Source organism: Phyllobates terribilis, unplaced genomic scaffold (genome assembly GCF_046119375.1).
Source record: "Phyllobates terribilis strain yellow unplaced genomic scaffold, ASM4611937v1 Scaffold_4__5_contigs__length_816908805, whole genome shotgun sequence".
NCBI lineage: Eukaryota > Metazoa > Chordata > Amphibia > Anura > Dendrobatidae > Phyllobates > Phyllobates terribilis.
The window spans coordinates 84,721,225-84,743,416 of NW_027362764.1; the positions used below are offsets into that span (position 1 = coordinate 84,721,225).

General features: G+C 39.8%; 1 protein-coding gene across 2 annotated transcripts in view; it reads right to left on the minus strand.

The window, feature by feature from the left end:
• Positions 1–22,192, minus strand: part of MPP7 (MAGUK p55 scaffold protein 7) — a 381,349-nt gene that overhangs the window by 194,881 nt on the left and 164,276 nt on the right. For both annotated transcript variants that reach the window (XM_073677586.1, XM_073677588.1), the window contains exon 4: positions 20,739–20,857. In XM_073677586.1, the coding sequence (XP_073533687.1) occupies positions 20,739–20,857 (119 nt within the window). The remainder of the gene's footprint in view (positions 1–20,738; positions 20,858–22,192) is intronic.

The window sequence follows — 22,192 nt, forward strand, 5'->3', positions numbered from 1 at the left end:
ATGCAAACCTTATACGGACCCCATAATAGACACTGGGGCCCCTCTGCTTCAATTTACATCAGTTATGCAACAAATCTGTTTTCAGCATGAAATTAAAAAAAATCTCACTACTCAGGTGTAAAATAAGTAATAAAAAAGCCCTTGTATCATCAGTCCATGTATTTCTTGCTGTTCCAGCATTGCATCCTCATCCTAGCTGCAGCAGTGGTATCTCATATACCCATGTGAAAACTGCAGCTAAGGCCTCAGCGGACTTTTATTGTATATCTCGGAGGTTAGTGATTGGCTGCAGCAGTCACATGGAGTATGATGGATCTGTCAGCTGGAATCAGCGGGAAACAACAAGTATGCGGTGCTGGAACAGCAATTATAATTATGTGTATTAGTTGCTGGGCAGATATTTTAATATCTTGTTAAAACAATTATTAATAAAGGTAAATGAATGATAATCATTCTCCCACTAGTTATAACGATGTTCGGCATGTTCCCGAGATGAAACATCCTCACAGAAAACACAGGGAATAAAGTTCTTCTGATACTTTCAATTCTTATCAGGGGCTTACAGTTCCGTGTCTTCAATTGCACATAGAGCATTGGGGGGAGGCTCCTGCTGCAGCTAGATGACTTAAAGGGCTTTTTCACAACTATGAAATGGATGACATGCCTTTAGGTCATCAATCTCAGATCAGTGGTGGCCTGATAATCGGCACCCCCACTGATCAGCTGTTACCTACTCTGACAGATCGGAGTACTCCAATTGGAACAGTCAGTGAATTTAATAATTATTAATTGTATTAATTTGGAGATACTTATTAATCTACTTAAACAGTGAACTACTCTGACAGATTCTATTCAAATGATCCGGCATTACCAGGGAGCGGCCACTAAACAGTGTAATGGAAAGGTGGGGTTCGGTTCCATACACTGCTTACATTCGGCCACTGATTTATGGGGACGCTGTGGGTCAGAGACCCAAACCGATCTGATACCGATGACCTATCCTGACATGAACAGGACTTTTCTGCCGACCACTTTCTACATTAAAGTGCAATGTTCTGAGTGCTAGAGTCCAAGTCCTAGAAAAGGATTCTACATAATTACCTTAATCACAAACGGTTCAAGGCAACAGTCCCCGAGGAGGCGCACATCTGTATGGAGTGATGTAAAGTTTTGGGGATTGGTAAAACACTAATGGACACTGCTGGCTTCCACACAAAGCCATTAACATCTCTAAATCTGTACATGTAGCAACCTCAGCCACAGAATTTTCTCATAAAGCCTAGTGCCTATCTCATCTTTGGTGGAGCCTACAACAACGTTTTATTTGTTGCAAGCCTGTTAACTTCTGGGACGCGGGCCCATCAAAAAAGTCATCTCTACGGCTCGAAGTTTATAATGTATTACAACCATTCAGAAACAATATTTTCTTTGATAACAAAACAGCAGACAATTCTTCACACAGTAAGTAAAAGCCAACGTCTTCAGAGAGCTACTACATTTCCAAAGACAAAGTATCAAGCAAAAAATCACAAAAGAATCTAGGGGAAAAAAACAACTTTTAGTTTCTTTTTTTTTTTTTTTTTTTTTAGTTTTTTTCAGATTACACCGTTAAGTGTTTTTGCAATTTTGGCTAAATGTATCCACCAGGCATTCACTAGTCTGGCACTAATGTTTCTAAACTGTCTTTTCTGTGTCTTGGAAAGCCAAAGAACACAGAGAACAAAGAACATCTTGATTACTCCACTTATTTCAACATTGCTCTAATCTACTGGAACACTTGGATTCCTGCAAATCACATTCTCAATAAACAGTCTTACCTCACTAAATGTTCTGTAGAAAGTAGAACAAAAGAGCTAAAAAAAATATGAAAACCGTGCAGATGGAGCAGATTGACAACCTGCAGCTTCCCAAGTAAAGTGGAAAGAGTCAATTTAGAGTAAAGATGGAGAAGGATCTTGAAGGCTTGGTACGGAATTTAAAAAAAAAAATTAGCACAAATCAAGGAATAAAAAATAGTCATATAATAAATCTCCAGCAGCTCTAGAGATCTCGACAGTCTTAGCATTCAGACCTACCATATTACCAGCACTGATTGGCTGCAGTGGTCACATGTGCTGGCATAGATCATCTTCACTACAGAACAGTAAACAAAAATCAATGGGACCCCCAGAGTGGTGCCGCGAGAGCGGCAGAGGGTTTGTCGGATGAGTTACGCTACTTTATGATCTTATCACATTCCCTCATTTTTGATCATTTAATTTAAGACCCTGGACAGCGACTTCAACATCACCCGAAAATAAGGGCTTTTTTGGGGTGGATTTTGGCAATTTTGAGATAACTACACTTTTTTTGTCTACCAGAACATTTATGGAATAATCATAACATAAGCAATGTGACAGGTTGAACTCCCACCTCTAGACCCTCTCACCCATGTGGTGAAACTGGGTTCTTTGACCCCCATTCCACCAGGTGAATTGTCACTAGCATTTTCTGCTTGGTCAAATGAGATGTGCACATGAGAGTATATACTTGCATAAATCAACTTAAAAGGGGAACTGCTATCTCCACCATCCTATCACAATATGTAGTAGGTGTAATAATAATAATAATAGCAAATACCTCCAATTAGAAATGCAGTATAGTTCTTCTGATGCGCTATGTCGCTTACCACATGTGCAGGGCATTGCAGTAGCTTAGGCATCCATGGTTATGACCACTCATATTGACAGTTCATTAGACAGCTCTTTGTGGTCGCAACCATGGATACCTAAGCTACTGCAATGCCCTGCACATGGGGTAATCGACATAGCGAATCTGAAGAACTATGCCACATTTGTAACTGGAGGTATTTGCTAATATTATTATTACACCTACTACAAATTGGGATAGGATCTTGGAGATGGGAATAACTTTTTAATGTAGTAAAACCCCCTACGTTACTGACATTAGGCAATGGCATCCTACGTTGGATGCAGGGAATTTGGCTGTACAATGGCAGCAGCGGTGCTTATGTTGTGACCCTGCTTTATTTGGAAGAGGTGATATTTTGCAGCTGTCTCGCTCTATAATAATTAACAAGGTTGTCTAATCACGTCAACCACTCCGTCAAATAAACACTGCTTAGATGTTGCAGGTCTGGCTTTAAACATTGAGGCAGAAATAGATATGTTAAAATTAAAAAAAAAATATTATATGCTGGCTATGACTGTCCATATAATACATGTATGAGCTGTCACACGGACAGCATCTTGTTACTTTTTTGAGGATTTGCAGACAGAAAATGCGCAATCAAATACAATCTGGGCAAAGTGGCTGCGATTTTTCTAATCTCATACACAAGTTGCTTTTATTTTCAGGATAACAATTGACCCCATTTTGCAGATTGGTCCATCCACAGCATGTCAAATTTCACCTGTATAAATACTACGGATTTATTGTGTTTTTTCTAGACAAGAATGGATGGCAAAAAAACGCAATAAATACGAAACAGTGGAGTTTGATGCAGCTCTGCTATGAACCCATAGCAAAATCTACAAAGTGTAGATGTTAAAAAAAGAATGTCCTGTGCGGATGTGGTCACATGGAACGGAAGATGTCACAACCGGGACCAGGGAATTACCTGCAGGGGTTAGTATTCCGCATTCTCACCAGTTTTACCTTCTCCTTGCTCTAGCTGTAAGGAGGAGACGAGCTGCAGTGATTTGTCCCATACACAGCACAGAGAGGAGAATGACTGCTCTTAATTCACTTTTTAGCTCAAAGAGACAAGCTGCAGCAACATGGAGAACATTTTACAGCAGAGCTGAGCTGTCTTGATCTGAATCAAGCTCTGATGTGAGATAAAACCATTGTTAGAGAACCCGGCACTTGGTTTTTCTGTCTCCTGTCTGTTCCCTTCCCTGCTCCTCATTCCTTCTCCCCCTATTTGAGCTGCTTTTTCACAGTGAATGGTGAGTTCAGGAGGCAGGGAAGGAAGTGTCTGATAAGTGGGGAAGGAAGCGAATTTCTCTGATAAGATACATTACAAAGTTTTATTGTACATTTGCCTGTACCATTTATTTATGCAAAGTTTGATGAAAGTAGAGTCCTTTTTGAGCAATTCAGAGTGGTTTCTCAATGACCTGCATTACCTCTGTAGATTTCAGATCCCAGTGGCTTACATTACGACGGCTGTTGGTAGCCAATGTGTGGCTAAAGTGTGATGTGAACATAACCTTACAAAAGCAGCAATTCAAATTACATGAGGAACCTTCTCATAACGCAATAATCAAATATTATCGTTAAAAAACTGCAGGAAAAGTTGCCCTTTAGTTGCTTACTACATCCAAAAGACAAAGTTACTGGTGGGTAAGTATATCACAAATAATCAGTAGTTAATAGGGCGGTCATTATGGAAAGTTTCAGATCACCTTATTCCCTGGAGAAGCATTGTGCAATTGTGAGTAACCGCACTCAGGGGGGGGTCCAGGACATGAGTAACTTTTTCTAAAATAAGTTTTGACTGAAGTTTCCTCAAGAGACCACAACTCTCCATTAAGAAAACAGGCACTAACAATGTGCCTTATTTTCATGTGTAATTCTATCTATTTCTTTCCCTCCTTTACATGGGATTAGTTGACATCCAGCCCTCGGAGATACTGCGAGATACGGAACATATTTTACTGCTAACCACAGGCTGAGAAGACGAAGCCAGAGCGACGGGAGTAATTTACTTTCAATATGGGGGGGGGGGGGGGGGGATCAAAATTACTGATCTGACGATCCATTTCATCGCCGAGCTGGCACACTCCACTCCCAACACAAACAGAGAAATCGCTGCTGCCAGGCTGACATGTGACCTAACCATTTACCGCAACAAGTATACGTTTTATATCAGGAAAAAGCTTAGATGGTGGAAGAGAAATGCACGGTAATAACATATTAACGACATTTTACTAGTTAAAGGGGCTGTCCTCCTTTGGAGTGAATTTCTTTTTCTTACTTAAATATATGCAATTTGGCCTAAAAATCATTTTTACAATTGGCTTTCATTAAAAATGGTGTACTGTTTGCCTCCTACAGCCGCTGTATTACACTATCGCTGGCTGCAGAATGAGTTACCGGGGTCGGCCACATTGTCTTTATTTTAGATGTGTTGGGTAAGTCATATTCCGGCTCTGTGACTTTGATGAGGGTTCGCAAGCTGAGACCACATCTTTTCCGGCATATGATGGCCGAATTATTTCGCAATCATCTGCCTCTAACTGCTGAGGGTTGAGCGGAGGTGTTAACATGGTAAATGCTGCTGTCAATGTGTGACAGCAGCATTTAATGAGCACTGGCACGGAGCATGCTTGAAGTAATGGCGAGGCGCCGATGGGTTTCCCGTGAAGGCCGGGAGTCCACTTAAGACCCTCGTGCTTGTCATAGGTAGCCCATAGTAGACTGTGATTTTTGCTATACATAGCAATACTGTAGGATTAGTGTATATAGAACAAGCAATCAGACGATCGCAGATTCAAGTCCCCTAAGGGGACTAACAAAGAGAGTAGAAAGTGGGGGGGGGGGAAAGAATTAAATATGAAAAAAATAAAAACAAATCTAAAAGTTCAAATCACCCCTTATCTCTCCATTAAAAATAAATAGCGAAAAAAATACCCATATTTGGTATTGCTGTGGTCGTATAAGTCTGATCTGTCAAATTATAAAATTAATTAACCCGGTTGGTAAATGTAAATGGCGCAGTTCGAAATGCCAGAATTGCATTTTTTTTCAGCCGCCACAACACAGAAATAACATGCAATAAAAGGTGATCAAAACTTAGAACCTACCCCAAAATGGTATCAATAAAAAAGTCAGCTCAAGGGAGAAAATAAAAATAAGCCCTCACACAATTTTTTTTTTTTTTTTACAAATTTCTTAAATTTTCTTTCACTACGTAAATAAAAGGAAAAATAAAACTATGCATGTTCTCTATCTGCATAATCAATCGTACTGAACAGGGGAATCATAGTTCCAGAACATAGTTCTGTAAGCCCTCAGAATCCTCCTGGATGGAGAAAGAAGAATGTTGTGAAGAAAAAACGGAGAGTGGTGGTCATGGGGGATTCCCTGTTAAGAGGAACAGAGGCCGCTATCTGCAGACCAGACATAACCTCAAGAGAAATGTGCTGTCTTCCAGGAGCAAAAATTAAAGATGTGTCTGACAGGATATCAAGACTCTTCAGACCTACAGATCACTACCCATTCCTGCTAATACATGTGGGGACAAATGACACCGCAAGAAAGGACCTGGAAACCATCTGCAGTGACTTTGAAGACTTAGGCAAGAAAGTGAAAGAATTGGGAGCGCAGGTGGTCTTCTCATCCATCCTCCCAGTGGATGGCCATGGAACAATGAGGTGGAATAAGATTCTACAGGTGAACAACTGGCTACGTCGATGGTGCCATCAACAAGGATTTGGATTTCTGGATCACGGAATGAATTACCTATACGATGGACTACTTGCTAGAGATGGGGTGCACCTTACGAAGACTGGAAAACATGTATTTGGAAGTCGCCTTGCTACACTCATCAGGAGAGCTTTAAACTAGAACAATGTGGGAAGGGAAGCAAAAGGCCAGAAAAAGCCATACAGCTGACAAATACTATTGAGATCTCTGCTACTGGAAGTGCAAAGGAAGAACAAAGAGAAAAAAATAAAAATATGGGAGGAAGAGAAACCAATCACAAACTAAAATATTTTTATACAAATGCACAAAGCATGGGCAACAAACAAGGAGAATTGGAACTACTAATGCAGGAAAAGGAATATGATGTCATTGGAATCACTGAAACTTGGTGGGACGATACACATGATTGGAATAAAAGGCTAAAAGGATACAACTTATTTGCAAGAAACAGACTTGATAAACGAGGAGGAGGTGTCGCATTGTATGTTAGAAAAGCGTATATCTGCACAGAGATTGAAGCTTCAGAGACTGGGAGTTCTGTGGAAACTGTTTGGGTAAGAATACAAGGAGAGAACAACGGAAAGGACACCATTGTAGGCATTTACTACAGGCCACCTGGGCAAGCTGAAGATATGGATGAACTCTTTATGTATCAAATGACCAAGTTCTCCAAAAAATATGACGTAGTGGTCATGGGAGATTTCAACTATTCAGACATTTGTTGGGAATCTCTCTCAAGTAAAACTAACAGGTCAAGCAAATTCTTATCCTCTCTTGCTGACAACTTTATCTTCCAAAAGGTAGGGGAGAAAACAAGGGGATCTGCTACTTTGGATCTAATCCTTATAAACAGGGAGGAAATGGTTGAGGAGGTAAAGGTGGCTGGGACCCTAGGAGGCAGCGATCATGCTATTATAGAATTTTGGATAACTAGAGGAGGAAGACATGTGAAGACTCAAACTTCAAGGTTAGATTTTAGAAAGGCAGATTTTAAGAGACTCAGAAAGAGACTAGGAGGGATCCAATGGCTGGATGTCCTTGAGGACAAAAATGTCCAGGAAGGATGGGAAATTTTTAAAAATGAGATTCTCAAAGCACAATCGTTAACAATCCCGAAAAGTAGGAAGAATGGGAAGCATTTAAGGAAACCAGGATGGATGAACACAGAACTTAAACACATGCTAAAAAGAAAGAAATGTTTATTAAATGGAAAGAGGGAGGCATATCTAAAGAAGATTATAATGCAGTCTGCAGATCCTGCAGGGCACGTATCAGGTTAGCTAAAGCTGACAATGAATTAAGGCTTGCAAGAGATGTCAAAAGCAATAAAAAAGGATTTTGGGGGTATGTCAAAAGTAAAAGAAAAGTCAAAGATGCTATAGGATTTTTACAGGATGAAAATGGAGAAATGGTAAGAGAGGATGTTGAGAAGGCCGAACTTTTTAATTCCTATTTTGCATCTGCTTTCTCTCAGAAAGAAAATGTAACATCAACTGATCTTCACTGTCCTTTTAAAGGAATAGAGGAATCCAAGTTATCTGTAAACAGAAAGATTGTGAGGGAATATTTAGCTAACATAAATGAGTTCAAGTCTTCAGGTCCAGATGAATTACACCCCAGAGTACTGAAGGAGATCGTAGAAGAAATTTTAGAACCACTCTCCATAATCTTTGAAAATTCTTGGAGAACAGGAGAAGTCCCAGAAGACTGGAGAAGAGCAAATGTTGTTCCTATCTTCAAAAAGGGGAAGAAGGTAGACCCAGGGAACTATAGGCCGGTGAGTCTGACTTCTATACCAGGAAAGATCTTTGAACAAATTATTAAACAACATGTATGTAAGTACATGGATAAGAATGAAGTGATTAACCAGAGTCAGCATGGGTTTGTAACTAACAAGTCATGTCAGACTAACTTAATTTCCTTCTATGACAGAATCACTGACTGGGTGGATCAGGGAAATGCTGTAGATATAGTATATCTTGACTTCAGCAAAGCATTTGACAAAGTATCTCACACCATCCTTATTGAAAAAATGACCAAGTATGCAATGGACCAGGCAACGGTTAGGTGGATTCATAACTGGCTTAGTGATCGGACTCAAAGGGTGGTTGTAAATGGCTTCACATCCAGCTGGATGAATGTCTCAAGTGGGGTACCACAGGGCTCCGTCCTGGGACCTGTATTGTTCAACATCTTTATCAATGATTTAGATGAAGGAATTGAGGGTAAACTGATTAAATTTGCTGATGACACAAAGCTAGGATGGATAGCTAATACTAGAGAAGAGAGAGAGAGGATTCAAAAAGACCTAAATAAACTGGAGCAGTGGGCAGCAACCAACAGAATGGTTTTAACAGGGAAAAATGCAAAGTACTACATCTGGGCAATAAAAATGAAAAAAGCACATACAGAATGGGAGGAATAGAGCTAAGCAACAGTACATGTGAAAAAGACTTAGGTATACTAATAGATCATAGACTGAACATGAGTCAACAGTGTGATGCAGCAGCAAAAAAGGCAAATACAATTCTGGGATGTATTAACAGAAGCATACAGTCTAGATCACGTGAAGTCATTATCGGTCTTTACTCCTCTTTGGTCAGGCCTCATCTGGAATACTGTGTACAGTTTTGGGCACCACATTTTAAAAAAGACATAGACAAACTGGAGCAAGTTCAGAGAAGAGCGACCAGAATGGTGACTGGTCTGCAAACCATGTCCTATGAGGAACGGTTGCAGGATTTGGGAATGTTTAGCTTGCAAAAAAGAAGACTGAGAGGAGACTTAATAGCTGTCTACAAATATGTCAAGGGCTGTCACATTGTAGAAGGATCATCTTTATTCTCATTTGCACAAGGAAAGACTAGAAGCAATGGGATGAAACTAAATGGGAGGAGACACAGATTAGATATTAGAAAAAACTTTTTGACAGTTAGGGTGATTAATGAGTGGAACAGGCTGCCACGAGAGGTGGTGAGTTCCCCTTCAATGGACATCTTCAAATAGAGGCTGGACAGACATCTGTCTGAGATGATCTAGTGAATCCTGCTTTGAGCAGGGGGTTGGACCAGATGACCCAGGAGGTCCCTTCCAACTCTACCATTCTATGATTCTATGATAATTTTACTGTATAGTGAATATCGTAAAAAAACAACCCAAAAAAGAATTGCGCTTTTTCTGCTATTTTGCTGCACTTGGAATTTTAGTTTACAGCTTTCCAATACATCACATGATAAAATATATGTTGTCATTCAAAAAGTACAAGAAAACAAGTCCTCATATGCAGGGCTGTGGAGTTGGAGTCGTGGAGTCGAGCCCATTTTGGTGAAGTCGGTATAAAATGGACCGACTCCAACTCCTAAAATATATAATAAATTGGGCGCAGTAATTCAATGCAGTTTGTGGGGAAATATTTTTTCATAAGAATTTGGGAAAGTTATGAAATGTCCTATAAATGTCTGTCCTATTCCTGATCTAAGGGTCTAGACTTTTAGCTGAGATGAATCTGTGCTACAGTAAATTTATCACTTAAACATGAGCCATGAATGAGGGAGTTGGAGTCGTGGAGTCGGTGTCATGGAAATTGAGGAGTCGGAGGTTTGGCTTACCGACTCCACAGCCCTGCTCATACGGCTATGTGCACGGAAAAATAAAAAGGTTGTGGCTCTCGGAGGAAGAGGAGGAAAAAACGAAAGCACAAAAATAGAAAATTGCCCCATTAGGAAGGGGTTGCACAATTCGGCTACTACAATCTCATTGTTTTCCGGCATATTGCTGGCTGCAGAAAGTTATCCAAGGTCGGGTTTATGCCACCCAACCAGCGGCGGTAAGCCACTGATCAGCTACATGTTTGCTGGTCGGTTTAGGGAGTTCCCATTTAATATGCGCACAGAATGATCAGTAATGGATCATTCCCTGAACATAGGCTTCCATTGTTCTCGACAGCACTTCCCATTTACAGAGTGCAATGCGCTGCAGAGAACATTGACCTTTAACACAAACCAAAAGATCAGTTCACCTGACGAACAAGCACTTTGCTAGTTCATCAAATGAACGGCAGCCTGTTTACACTGTAGAATTAGCAGGAAACAGAGGAATGCTTATTTATGATATTTATGCAGAGGAAATACACCTTGAAAATCCGTCAGCAAGCTCATCCTGAAGGGGAGTTAACTCATTTATCTATCTTTTTCTGAGCTGATTTATGACTACAAAGTTAAACTCAAATTTGATGGAATTTTTGGTCATAAATCAGCTAAGAACTGAAAAAAAAATAAAAATTACAGACTTCCCATCAAAATGAGCTCTCTCTGACTGTTTCTCAGCAAACTCATTGTGCAGCTAGCAATGGATAGTGGCTACAGAAGGCAAACGGTGGAAAATTTTGAATGATACTCAATTGCAATTGGCCAAAATACATGCATTTAAAGGGGTTTTCCCACGAAAAAAGTTGATTTTAATCAATAGATCATGGAATAATAATAATTACCACAATTGGATGTGTTTAAATAAAATGTTCCTGTGCTGAGATAATCTTATAAATGTGCCCCTGCTGTGTACTGTGTAATGGCTGTGTCTGACTGTACAGGAACATGGTCTGATCATACCACATCTCCTGGGCAGGGGGGGAAGCAAAAGAGTATACAGACATTACAGCAGGGGATCGCAGCTGATTCTTTTTGTTAGGTAAAACATTTTCCTGCCTGTTTTTAAACAAAGTTTCACTTCAAAGAAAGAATCAGCTGTGATCCCGTGCTGTAATGTCTGTATACTCTTTTGCTTCCTCCCCTGCCCAGGAGATGTGGTATGATCAGACCATGTTCCTGTACGGTCAGACACAGCCATTACACAGTACACAGCAGGGACACATTTATAAGATTATCTCAGCACAGGAACATTTTATTTAAACACATCCAATTGTGGAACTTATTATTATTCCAAGATCTACTGATTAAAATCAACTTTCGTTCGTGGGAAAACCTTTAAGAAAACAAAGCCAAGGTCGGCTAAATTGACCGTATCATTTAACATCTTTACTTTGTGCGGTACAGCGCTCTCACTATTCAGTGACATGGCTTTGTCTCTATGTAATCAGCCCATGAATTATGAAAAATATCTGACCAGCCTTGTATTGAGAAGATGCCTTTGTCGGGTTTCCTTACAATGTACATTTTATGCTAAAACACAATTTTTATGGACTGAAGCCACCGCGCGAAACAACCTACTAGAATTTCAGTTGACTTTGTTAAAGGAAATCATTTGAAATGAATGTGGTTCCTGAAGCCGTGCCATGCGGGAACTCAGAAAAATACATGTATATTCCTTAGAAATTTTTTTTTTTCTGAGAACATCTATTGATTTAAGCTTAACTCCAAGTCCTTAAGATTAACCATGCAAAAAAAAAAAGTGTTCTGTGCAAGCAGCCAGAGATATTCGTCCAAACAAGGGCAAGCAAACATTTGTGTATGTTGAATAAGCATTTACAGTCCGCGGTATAGCCTTAACCCCGCGCCTGCTGATACAAAAGGATCGTTTGACAGTGTTGAGAAAGAATCGTAGTCCTATTCGAGTTTAACGCGGATCCAAGTATGTGAAACTGAAAAAACATAACCAGGTCGTCTCATAAAGATTACTCTTCTTCACACTGAAGTTGCGCGGCTCCTCGCTCCCGTAGGATACAGCTGACTTTATCGGAAAGTTGCTGTTGGCTTTACATTCATTCATACACGATTCATTCAACTGAATGGTTGACTATGAAATACGTGGACAGCATGAGCCCACTACAGTCAGAGCCAAAGTTTGTTAGGGGCTTCCACGTAGGCTCGAAAAAGGTACAATGAAAGATATCACTGAAAGCAGGACAACCTTCTATTGAGCAAATAGTGTAAGACCTATGGCCTATGATATAAGACCTATGACCGTCCTGGGGTCTAAATGATCAGCTTTGTCCAGAAGACCAGGAAAAATTTACATTGTATTAGCACCAACCAGAACAAAAATCATGTTGATCGTGAGAGCATAACTTACAGTCGCCAGGTTTTTGTCATGTAAAAAAAAAAATCATACCCAGAAGAATAATTTCAGAACTTTTTCCACCTTTAAATGTCACCCATAATCTGTACAAACTTATTGAGAAACAAACTGAAATCATTTTGAGGGGGGGGGGGGGGATAAAAACAAAACTAAAGTAATGTGGCTGTATAAGTGTGAAGACTCACTTATAAATGGGGGTGTGGTTGTGTTCAGAATTAGCCAATCATATTTAACCCCATCACCCCCGGGCAATTTTCTGTTTTTCATTTTTTTCCCTCCCTTTCTTCCAAGAGCCATAACTTTTTTATTTTTCCAAGCCATATATCCTTATAAGAGAGTTGCAAAAAAAAGGTGCAATTCCACAATGTTTTTTGTGATTTTTATTTACCACATTCAATATATGGTAAAACTGGCATGATAATATGATTCTCAAGGTCAGTACGAGTATGCAGATACCAAACATGTATAGTTTTGTTTTTTTTATTTAAGTGGTGAAAAAAACAAACAAAAAAAAAACAAACATTTTTTTTGCTTATATCGCCATTTTCCGAGACCAGCAGCATTTCTATTTTTGGGATCTGGGGCTGGGTAAGGGCTTATTTTTTTTGCAGCTTGAGCTGAAATTTTTATTGATACCATTTTGGGGTAGATATGATGTTTCGATTACCTCTTATTGCATTTTATTGCAATGTTGCGGCGACCAAAAAAAAAAAAAACTCTGGTGTTTTGCTTTTTTTTTTTCTCGTTACATCATTTACTCATCGAATTAATTTATTTTATATTTTGATAGCTCGGACATTTCTGAAAGCAGCCATACAAATACACTGTGTGCAGAATTATTAGGCAAATACGTATTTTGATCACATGATACTTTTTATACATGTTGTCCTACTCCAAGCTGCATAGGCTTGACAGCCAACTACCAATTAAGTAAATCTGGTGATGTGCATCTCTGTAATGAGGAGGGGTGTTGACTAATGACATCAACACCCTATATAAGGTGTGCTTAATTATTAGGCAACTTCCTTTCCTTTGGCAAAATGGGTCAGAAGAGAGATTTTACGGGCTCTGAAAAGTCCAAAATTGTGAGGTGTCTTGCAGAGGGATGCAGCAGTCTTGAAATTTCCAAACTTTTGAAGCGTCATCACCGAACAATCAAAAGTTTCATGGCAAATAGCCAACAGGGTCGCAAGAAGCGTGTTGGCCAAAAAAGGCGCAAAATAACTGCCCATGAATTGAGGAAAATCAAGCGTGAAGCTGCCAAGATGCCATTCGCCACCAGTTTTGCCATATTTCAGAGCAGCAACGTTACTGGATTATCAAAAAGCACAAGGTGTGCGATAGTCAGGGACATGGCCAAGGTAAGGAAGGCTGAAAAACGACCACCTTTGAACAAGAAACATAAGATAAAAAGTCAAGAATGGGGCAAGAAATATCTTAAAACTGATTTTTCAAAGGTTTTATGGACTGATGAAATGAGAGTGACTCTTGATGGGCCAGATGGATGGGCCAGAGGCTGGATCAGTAAAGGGCAGAGGGCTCCACTCCGACTCAGACGCCAGTAAGGTGGAGGTGGGGTACTGGTATGGGCTGGTATCATCAAAGTGAACTTGTGGGAACTTTTCGGGTTGAGGATGGAGTGAAGCTCAACTCCCAGACCTACTGCCAGTTTCTGGAAGACAACTTCTTCAAGCAGTGGTACAGGAAGAAGTCGATATCGTTCAAGAAAAACATGATTTTCATGCAGGACAATGCTCCATCACATGCATCCAACTACTCCACAGCGTGGCTGGCCAGTAAAGGTCTAAAAGAAGAAAAAATAATGACATGGCCCCCTTGTTCACCTGATCTGAACCCCATAGAGAACTTGTGGTCCATCATAAAATGTGAGATCTACAGGGAGGGAAAACAGTACACCTCTCGGAACAGTGTCTGGGAGGCTGTGGTGGCTGCTGCACGCAATGTTGATGGAAAACAGATCAAGCAACTGACAGAATCTATGGATGGAAGGCTGTTGAGTGTCATCATAAAGAAAGGTGGCTATATTGATCACTAATTTTTTTTTGTTTTTGCATGTCAGAAATGTTTATTTCTAAATTTTGTGCACGGATATTGGTTTACCTGGTGAAAATAAACAAGTGAGATGGGATTATATTTGGTTTTTATTAAGTTGCCTAATAATTCGGCACAGTAATAGTTACCTGCACAAACAGATATCCTCCTAAGATAGCCAAATCTAAAAAAAAACCCCACTCCAACTTCCAAAAATATTAAGCTTGGATATTTATGAGTCTTTTGGGTTGATTGAGAACATAGTTGTTGATCAATAATAAAAATAATCCTCTAAAATACAACTTGCCTAATAATTCTGCACACAGTGTATGTGTCTTTTTATGGTTTTATTTTTAATAGGGCATATATACATGTTCAAACTTTTTATATATATATATATACACACATGTTCAAACTTTTTATATATATATATATATATATATATATATATATATATATATATATATATATATATATATATATATATATATATATATATATATATATATATATATATATATATATATATATATATATATATACACTGTATTTAAGTGTCCCCTTAGGAGACTTGAAGCTGCGATCTTCCGATCATCTGCTCTAAGCACCCGCATCAAAGGCAGGGACACGCCCGATGACGTACATGTACGTCATCGGTCGTGAAGGGGTTAAACTCATATTACAGTGCTTCCGATTAACCCAATAAAAAGTTTAGATGTTCCAGTAGGATTTTCCTGATGTTTAATTAGTTGCATTTCACAGCAAAAAACATGATTTGTAAACGGCATACAACACAGCAAAGGGATATCATTGTTGAAAGTTAGGAGAAAGACAGAAAAATTCAAAGGTATTAGATATACTATGGAACACTTTGAAGACAGTCATCAAGAAGTGGCTTAAATTTGGTACAACAGTGACATTGGACGTCCCTCAAGTATTGATTAAAAGACCAGATAAAAATTGGTCCTGGATGCTAGCCAAGAGGCCTACAGCAAGATTAAAGGAGCAGCAGGAATTTCGGCAAATTCTGGTTGTGTATTGCATGTGACAACAATTTCCCGTATTCTTCATATGTCTGGCCCGTGGGATAGGGTCGCAAATAGGAAGACTTATTTAGAAGAAAAACATCCAAGCCTGACTATGTTTTACAAAAACGTACATCAAGTCTGCCAGAAACATGTGGGGAAACGTGTTATGGTTTTATGAGACCAAGGTTGAACTTTTTGGCCAAAATTCCAAAAGGTATGTTTAGGCAAAGCCAACACTGTGAATTGCCAGAAGAACACCATACCCACAGTGAAGCATGGTGGTGGCAGCATTATGCTTTGGGGCTGTTTTTTGGCAGCTGGTACTAGAGCTTTATTCAATGTGGAGGGAATTACCAATAGTTCCAAATATCAGTCAATTTTGCAACAAAACCTTCAGGCCTCTGCTAAAAAGGTATTTCACCTTTCAGCACAACAAAGACCCTAAACATACCTCAAAATCAACAAAAGAATGGCTTCACCAGAGGAGGATCAAAGTTTTGGAATTGCCCAGCCAGAGTCCAGACCTGAATCCAATTGAAAATATGCGGGTAACCTGAAGAGGGCGCTGTACACCGGAGATGTCCTCACAATCTAACAGATTTTGCAAACCGATATAAACATCTTGAAACACCTTTGATGTGTTGTGGAACGTTTTCTACCTTTTTAGATTTTTTTTTTTTTACAGTATATCGATTTTGTTAATTGTTTTATTGTTTTTTATACATAAAGTGGTACAGTTTTTATAAATGAAGGGTCTTTCATGAGGTCCTATCATTTTTGATTTTTCATGTTTTATTTTTTAAGAATATTTATTTTTCTTGTTGACTTTTTTTTAATTTAAGAAGCTGACTTGTATACGGTGATCTGTAAATTATACATGGTTATAATTTTCTAGCTCATTACACAGGGATATACCTTATGTTTGCGATTATTTCTTTTAAATATAAACATATCGGGCCGGATTCATCAAGACCGGCGTTTTTGCCTTGTCTAAGTCTTGATGAGGGGGGCGTGCTGCTGTCAGATTGATTCATTAAGGGGTGCACGCCTCTTTATGAATCTGGAGCATCTGACGGTCTGGCACGTGCCTCCGTGCAGCACGCCAGGTACTGAAGTGAGATTTCTGGCCTAGGAAATGCCACATCTAGTCATGAAGTGGATGTGCTGAGGCGTCTTCCCCAGGCCGTGCCCCCATCCCAGCTCCACCCAATTTGGGGGAGCTGAGAGAAACAGGTGTGAAAATGCCAAAAGTCACAAAGTTTTAGCTCAACTCCTAGCTGTGCCTAACTTTTTCAACTTTTCAAAGCTTTTTCATTCTGGTGTGAAAGATTTGATTTATCGGGCCCATGGTTTGCAAAACTAAGGCAGATTTTTCACCTGATGGGATATATTTATCTGAAAAATTATGGATTTCTTATGGTATATTTTAAGTAGGGCTTAAAGCGAATAAATTAAGTGTATAAAACAGAGACTTAAATTTTGCTCCATCCTTATTGAATCACCCTGTATATATTTATACTCCTTCATACAGTACAGACCAAAAGTTTGGACACACCTCCTCATTTATAGATTTTTCTGTATTTTCATGACTATGAAAATTGTACATTCACACTGAAGGCATCAAAACTATAAATTAACACAGGTGGAATTATATACTTAACAAAAAAGTGTGAAACAACTGAAAATATGTCTTATATTCTAGGTTCTTCAAAGTAGCCACCTTTTGCTTTGATGACTGCTTTGCACACTCTTGGCATTCTCTTGTTGAGCTTCGCTTCAAGAGGTAGTCACCGGAAATGGTCTTCCAACAATCTTGAAGGAGTTCCCAGAGATGCTTAGCACTTGTTGGCCCTTTTGCTTTCACTTTGCGGTCCAGCTCACCCCAAACCATCTCGATTGGGTTCAGGTCTGGTGACTGTGGAGGCCAGGTCATCTGGCGTAACACCCCATCATTCTCCTTCTTGGTCAAATAGCCCTTACACAGCCTGGAGGTGTGTTTGGGGTCATTGTCCTGTTGAAAAATAAATGATGGTCCAACTAAACGCAAACCGGATGGAATAGCATGCTGCTGCAAGATGCTGTGGTAGCCATGCTGGTTCAATATGCCTTCAATTTTGAATAAATCCCCAACAGTGTCACCAGCAAAGCACCCCCACACCATCACACCTCCTTCTCCATGCTTCACGGTGGGAACCAGGCATGTAGAGTCCATCCGTTCCCCTTTTCTGCGTCACACAAAGACACGGTGGTTGGAACCAAAGATCTCAAATTTGGACTCATCAGACCAAAGCACAGATTTCCACCGGTCTAATGTCCATTCCTTGTGTTCTTTAGCCCAAACAAGTCTCTTCTGCTTGTTGCCTGTCCTTGGCAGTGGTTTCCTAGCAGCTATTTTACCACGAAGGCCTGCTGCACAAAGTCTCCTCTTAACAGTTGTTGAAGACATGTGTCTACTGCTAGAACTCTGTGTGGCATTGACCTGGTCTCTAATCTGTGCTGCTGTTAACCTGCGATTTCTGAGGCTGGTGACTCGGATAAACTGATCCTCAGAAGCAGAGGTGACTCTTGGTCTTCCTTTCCTGGGGCGGTCCTCATGTGAGCCAGTTTCTTTGTAGCGCTTGATGGTTTTTGCAACTGCACTTGGGGACACTTTCAAAGTTTTACCAATTTTTCGGAATGACTGACCTTCATTTCTTAAAGTAATGATGGCCACTCGTTTTTCTTTACTTAGAATTCGTATTATGGCAAGAAAAAAGCAGCTAACAGTCTATTCAGTAGGACTATCAGCTGTGTATCCACTAGACTTCGGCACAACACAACTGACGGTCCCAACCCCATTTATAAGGCAAAAAATCCCACTTATTAAAGCTGGCAGGGCACACCTGTGAAGTGAAAACCATTTCCGGTGACTACCTCTTGAAGCTCATCAAGAGAATGCCAAGAGTGTGCAAAGCAGTCATCAAAGCAAAAGGTGGCTACTTTGAAGAACCTAGAATATAAGACATATTTTCAGTTGTTTCACACTTTTTTGTTAAGTATATAATTCCACATGTGTTAATTCATAGTTTTGATGCCTTCAGTGTGAATGTACAATTTTCATAGTCATGAAAATACAGAAAAATCTTTAAATGAGAAGGCGTGTCCAAACTTTTGGTCTGTACTGTATACAGCGTAAAATATATGTTGTATATAGTATGTGAATTAATAAATAAAATTAATTAAAGCAGTACTCTGGCATTTTTTTTTTTTTTCAGTCAACAGAGTGGCATCACTAATGTAAGTTCTCTGCCCTTAGTAATATACTCACCAGTCGCCATCTTCAGCTGTTCCCAGCGCAAGTTCGATCCCGCTCCATCATCTTGACTGACTGACCGGAAGAGAGCGGTAACGGTCACAATCTCTCAGTGTAAGTCTATGATAGGCTCGTACTGACCTCTGGTCCACCCAAAAAACATTAGAGCGATCCAGCAGGTCACAACCTGCGGTGCCAAGAACAGGAGGAACAGGGAACTTACATTAGTGATACTACTACGGTGGTGAAATAAAAAAATACGAAGAAGAGGTCGTTTAATACAGCTCTGTTCATATTTTGTTTTTGCCCACAGTCGTTGGTCTCGTCAGGGCTTGCGTCTGAACCCTCCGCAGAATGGCATTCAGACGTATGCGCCAACGGGGCCATTGACTATAACAGTGCTGTCAAAATGGACGTGCGCTCTGCCGTGCATCATTTTCGGGTGTGCGCCTACTGAAGGCGGACACTCAGACTCCGTAGACTGCATCAGAGTGTCTGCCTCCAGTAAGCATATATGCCCGAATCCCATTTTGCGGGGGGAGAGGGGTGGGTCCGGACAAAAAACCCCAACAGGACCAACAAATGTGGGCAAAAATGCAACGTGGAAGGAGTCTTATACAGTGAAAAAAATAAAATTAAACTCTGCAAAATGTGCTAGCCTAAGGGTATGTTCACACACGTGTTTTGCTGCAGATTTTTACGTAAATTTTCAGCTGCGTCTGGCAGTACCAGCAAAGTCTATGAGAAACCGGAATTCACTGTTCCCACATGTTGCTTTTTGTTTGCTGAGCATTTTCAGTGATTAGAAAAATACTGAAAGTGACATGTCACTTCTTTCAGCGTTTTTTCACCCATAGGTAGTAATGGGGGGATGAAAAAAAAGCTACAAATATGCAGCAAAAACGCACCAAAAAATGCACCTGCGTATTTGTAGCGTTTTTTGATCGCAAAATAGAATGGCAATTTGTTTGTTTTTTCACAGAACTTTTCGTGCATTACTAAATAGAGACAGAAGGGCAGTGAAAAAAACGCTGCAAATACGCAGCAAAAATGCAACAAAAAACGCAGCTAAACCTGCGTTTTTGATGCAGCTAAGCTCCTGCCAGAGAAAAGTTATCAGCAGATTTCATGCAGATTTTTGTGCAGAAAACGTTGTGTGCACATACCCTTACTACTCCACACAAAATGACTACAATGAAGTTAATTTGCAGTTTTTTTTCAAAGTTTTGTCATTTTTTTTCTTCTCTTAAAAAGATACCAGTTTTGTTTTGCTACCATATTAAAGCCACACCTGTTTTGCCCCCCTAAAAAAATAGAACAAAAAAAAAACAAACTATTTAGCTAAAGTATAAAACAAAAATAAATACAATATTCACCTTTAGAATAAGTCATTCCAAAAAGTGAAATTATGCTGTGGACATTAGTCCAGAAAGGGTCACGTGAACCTGCCTTGGTCCTTAAAGGGTCAGGAGAACCAGCCTAGCATTTTTTTGTGTGTAATTTTGTGGGTTTATTTATTAATATTTGTTTTAGCAAATCTTGTAGTTTTTATTTTATTTTCCAGAGCGATAAATGCAGTGTTATCCTAAGGCAATCACATGGTAAAATATTAATCTTAAAAAAAAAAAAAAAATGTAAAAAAAAAATGACTTCCACCATGAAATATTTCAGGAAGAGGTTTTCCTGCCGACTGTATTATAAGTGCCTATAGTCAACACTATGAAAACTTTCTTCCCCATAACATAAAAACAGCAGTTTCCTGTTCTACCAGCCCAGACTGCGCTCATAATCGTCATATCTACTTTACACCATCCGTGAGTTTTAAAAGTTCTGAGGCCGCTCAGACATAATCCCTAATAATGTTGTCTTTGAGTCATGAATGGCATTTCAATATGGCTTACCTTCACCAGTGAATGGAGACTTTTTTCACCAAACATATCCCAAAGGAAGGTCAGGTCTTCCTGGCTGTCCACATGCGGCTGCAGCTGGGCCGGCAGCGTAGCCAAGAGCTCATACAGACCTATAAAATGAAAATAAAACAGAAAATGTAATCTCATTAATTTTAGCTAACAGTTCTGTGTGATGGCTCGCCTGGAGCATGTCAATAAGAGCCCGGAGTTTCCACTCGAATATCAGCCAAGTCATCAGACGGGCCTTCAAAGATCAATATGGTAAAAGGCCACCTAATTATGCGATAAAATGGCTAGAGATGTCATTCAGCCGTCGGCCCGTGTCACAAGAAATACGGATATTTATTCCATTTAGTTAGCGACAACCAACACGTACTCGGAGACTTAATTGTTTTTCCATCCTAAGTGATGGTAGTGAATGAAATGACTCATCCGTTCAGCTTCCAAAAACTAAATGGGGTGGTCCGCACAATCCCGACTCCGGTTACTTTGAAATAATTCTTTTTTTTTTCTTTTTTTTTAATTTACTGCTCAATTAACAGTTGTATTTCCATGTGTCCCATAAAAATTTATGTCGATATTCTACATTTCATACCTTATGTCTTCATAGTTTCCACGTTGTGCTGATCGTATGGAGCAATGATGTATGCTACATATAAAATCCATACATTTACACATCGTATATAGAAAGGCTGGGAAGGCAGGTCTGCTTGGGTCGCATTATTATCGGACTTGGGCAATTTATGTGCAAGTCGCGGGGTGCTGGGTGACTACTCTGGACACACAAGAGTCATGCTCCACAAATCGGCTGATCCTGCAGGTGTCCCCCTCTATTCCACTTTAAGTAGAACTCCTATAAAAGTCGACCAACTGATTAATCCTCCTGGAAATAGATGAATAAATTGACAACTGGGTGTAACTTTTCCCCTGGAGTCTGATGACACCATGAACACTGACCAATTATCAGATTGTAAAGGGGCATAATAAATGGGCAAGTTACGGAAGGGGGAGGGGGTGGTAACAAAGAGTTGTCAATGTAGTCACACATTTCAAGAGCAATAAGAGAAGAACATCGCCATTCAAGGTTCTTAAAACAGATGCTCCAAAATTGGTTCAGTAGAAGAAAGGTTGCAACAAATGGCAGCCTTAAATTTTTTAAAGGTTTGTGCCAGAAAACATTTATCTCCTATCCGTATTAACGAATATAATCGATGGGGTCAGGGACCGCCACTAGAACTGCGGTCCAACATACGCTGTGTGAATTAAGCAAAGCAGTAGTGACCATGCGTAACCACCACGCTATGGAAACGATCGTCATATATGCGCACTACCACTACAGTGCGGTGGTCACACATGAGATCTACCACTCCACTCACACAGGGGACTCGGGGACCCCAGTTCCAATGATCCATGAGGGTCCCAGCAAGTATACCTTTATTACCTAT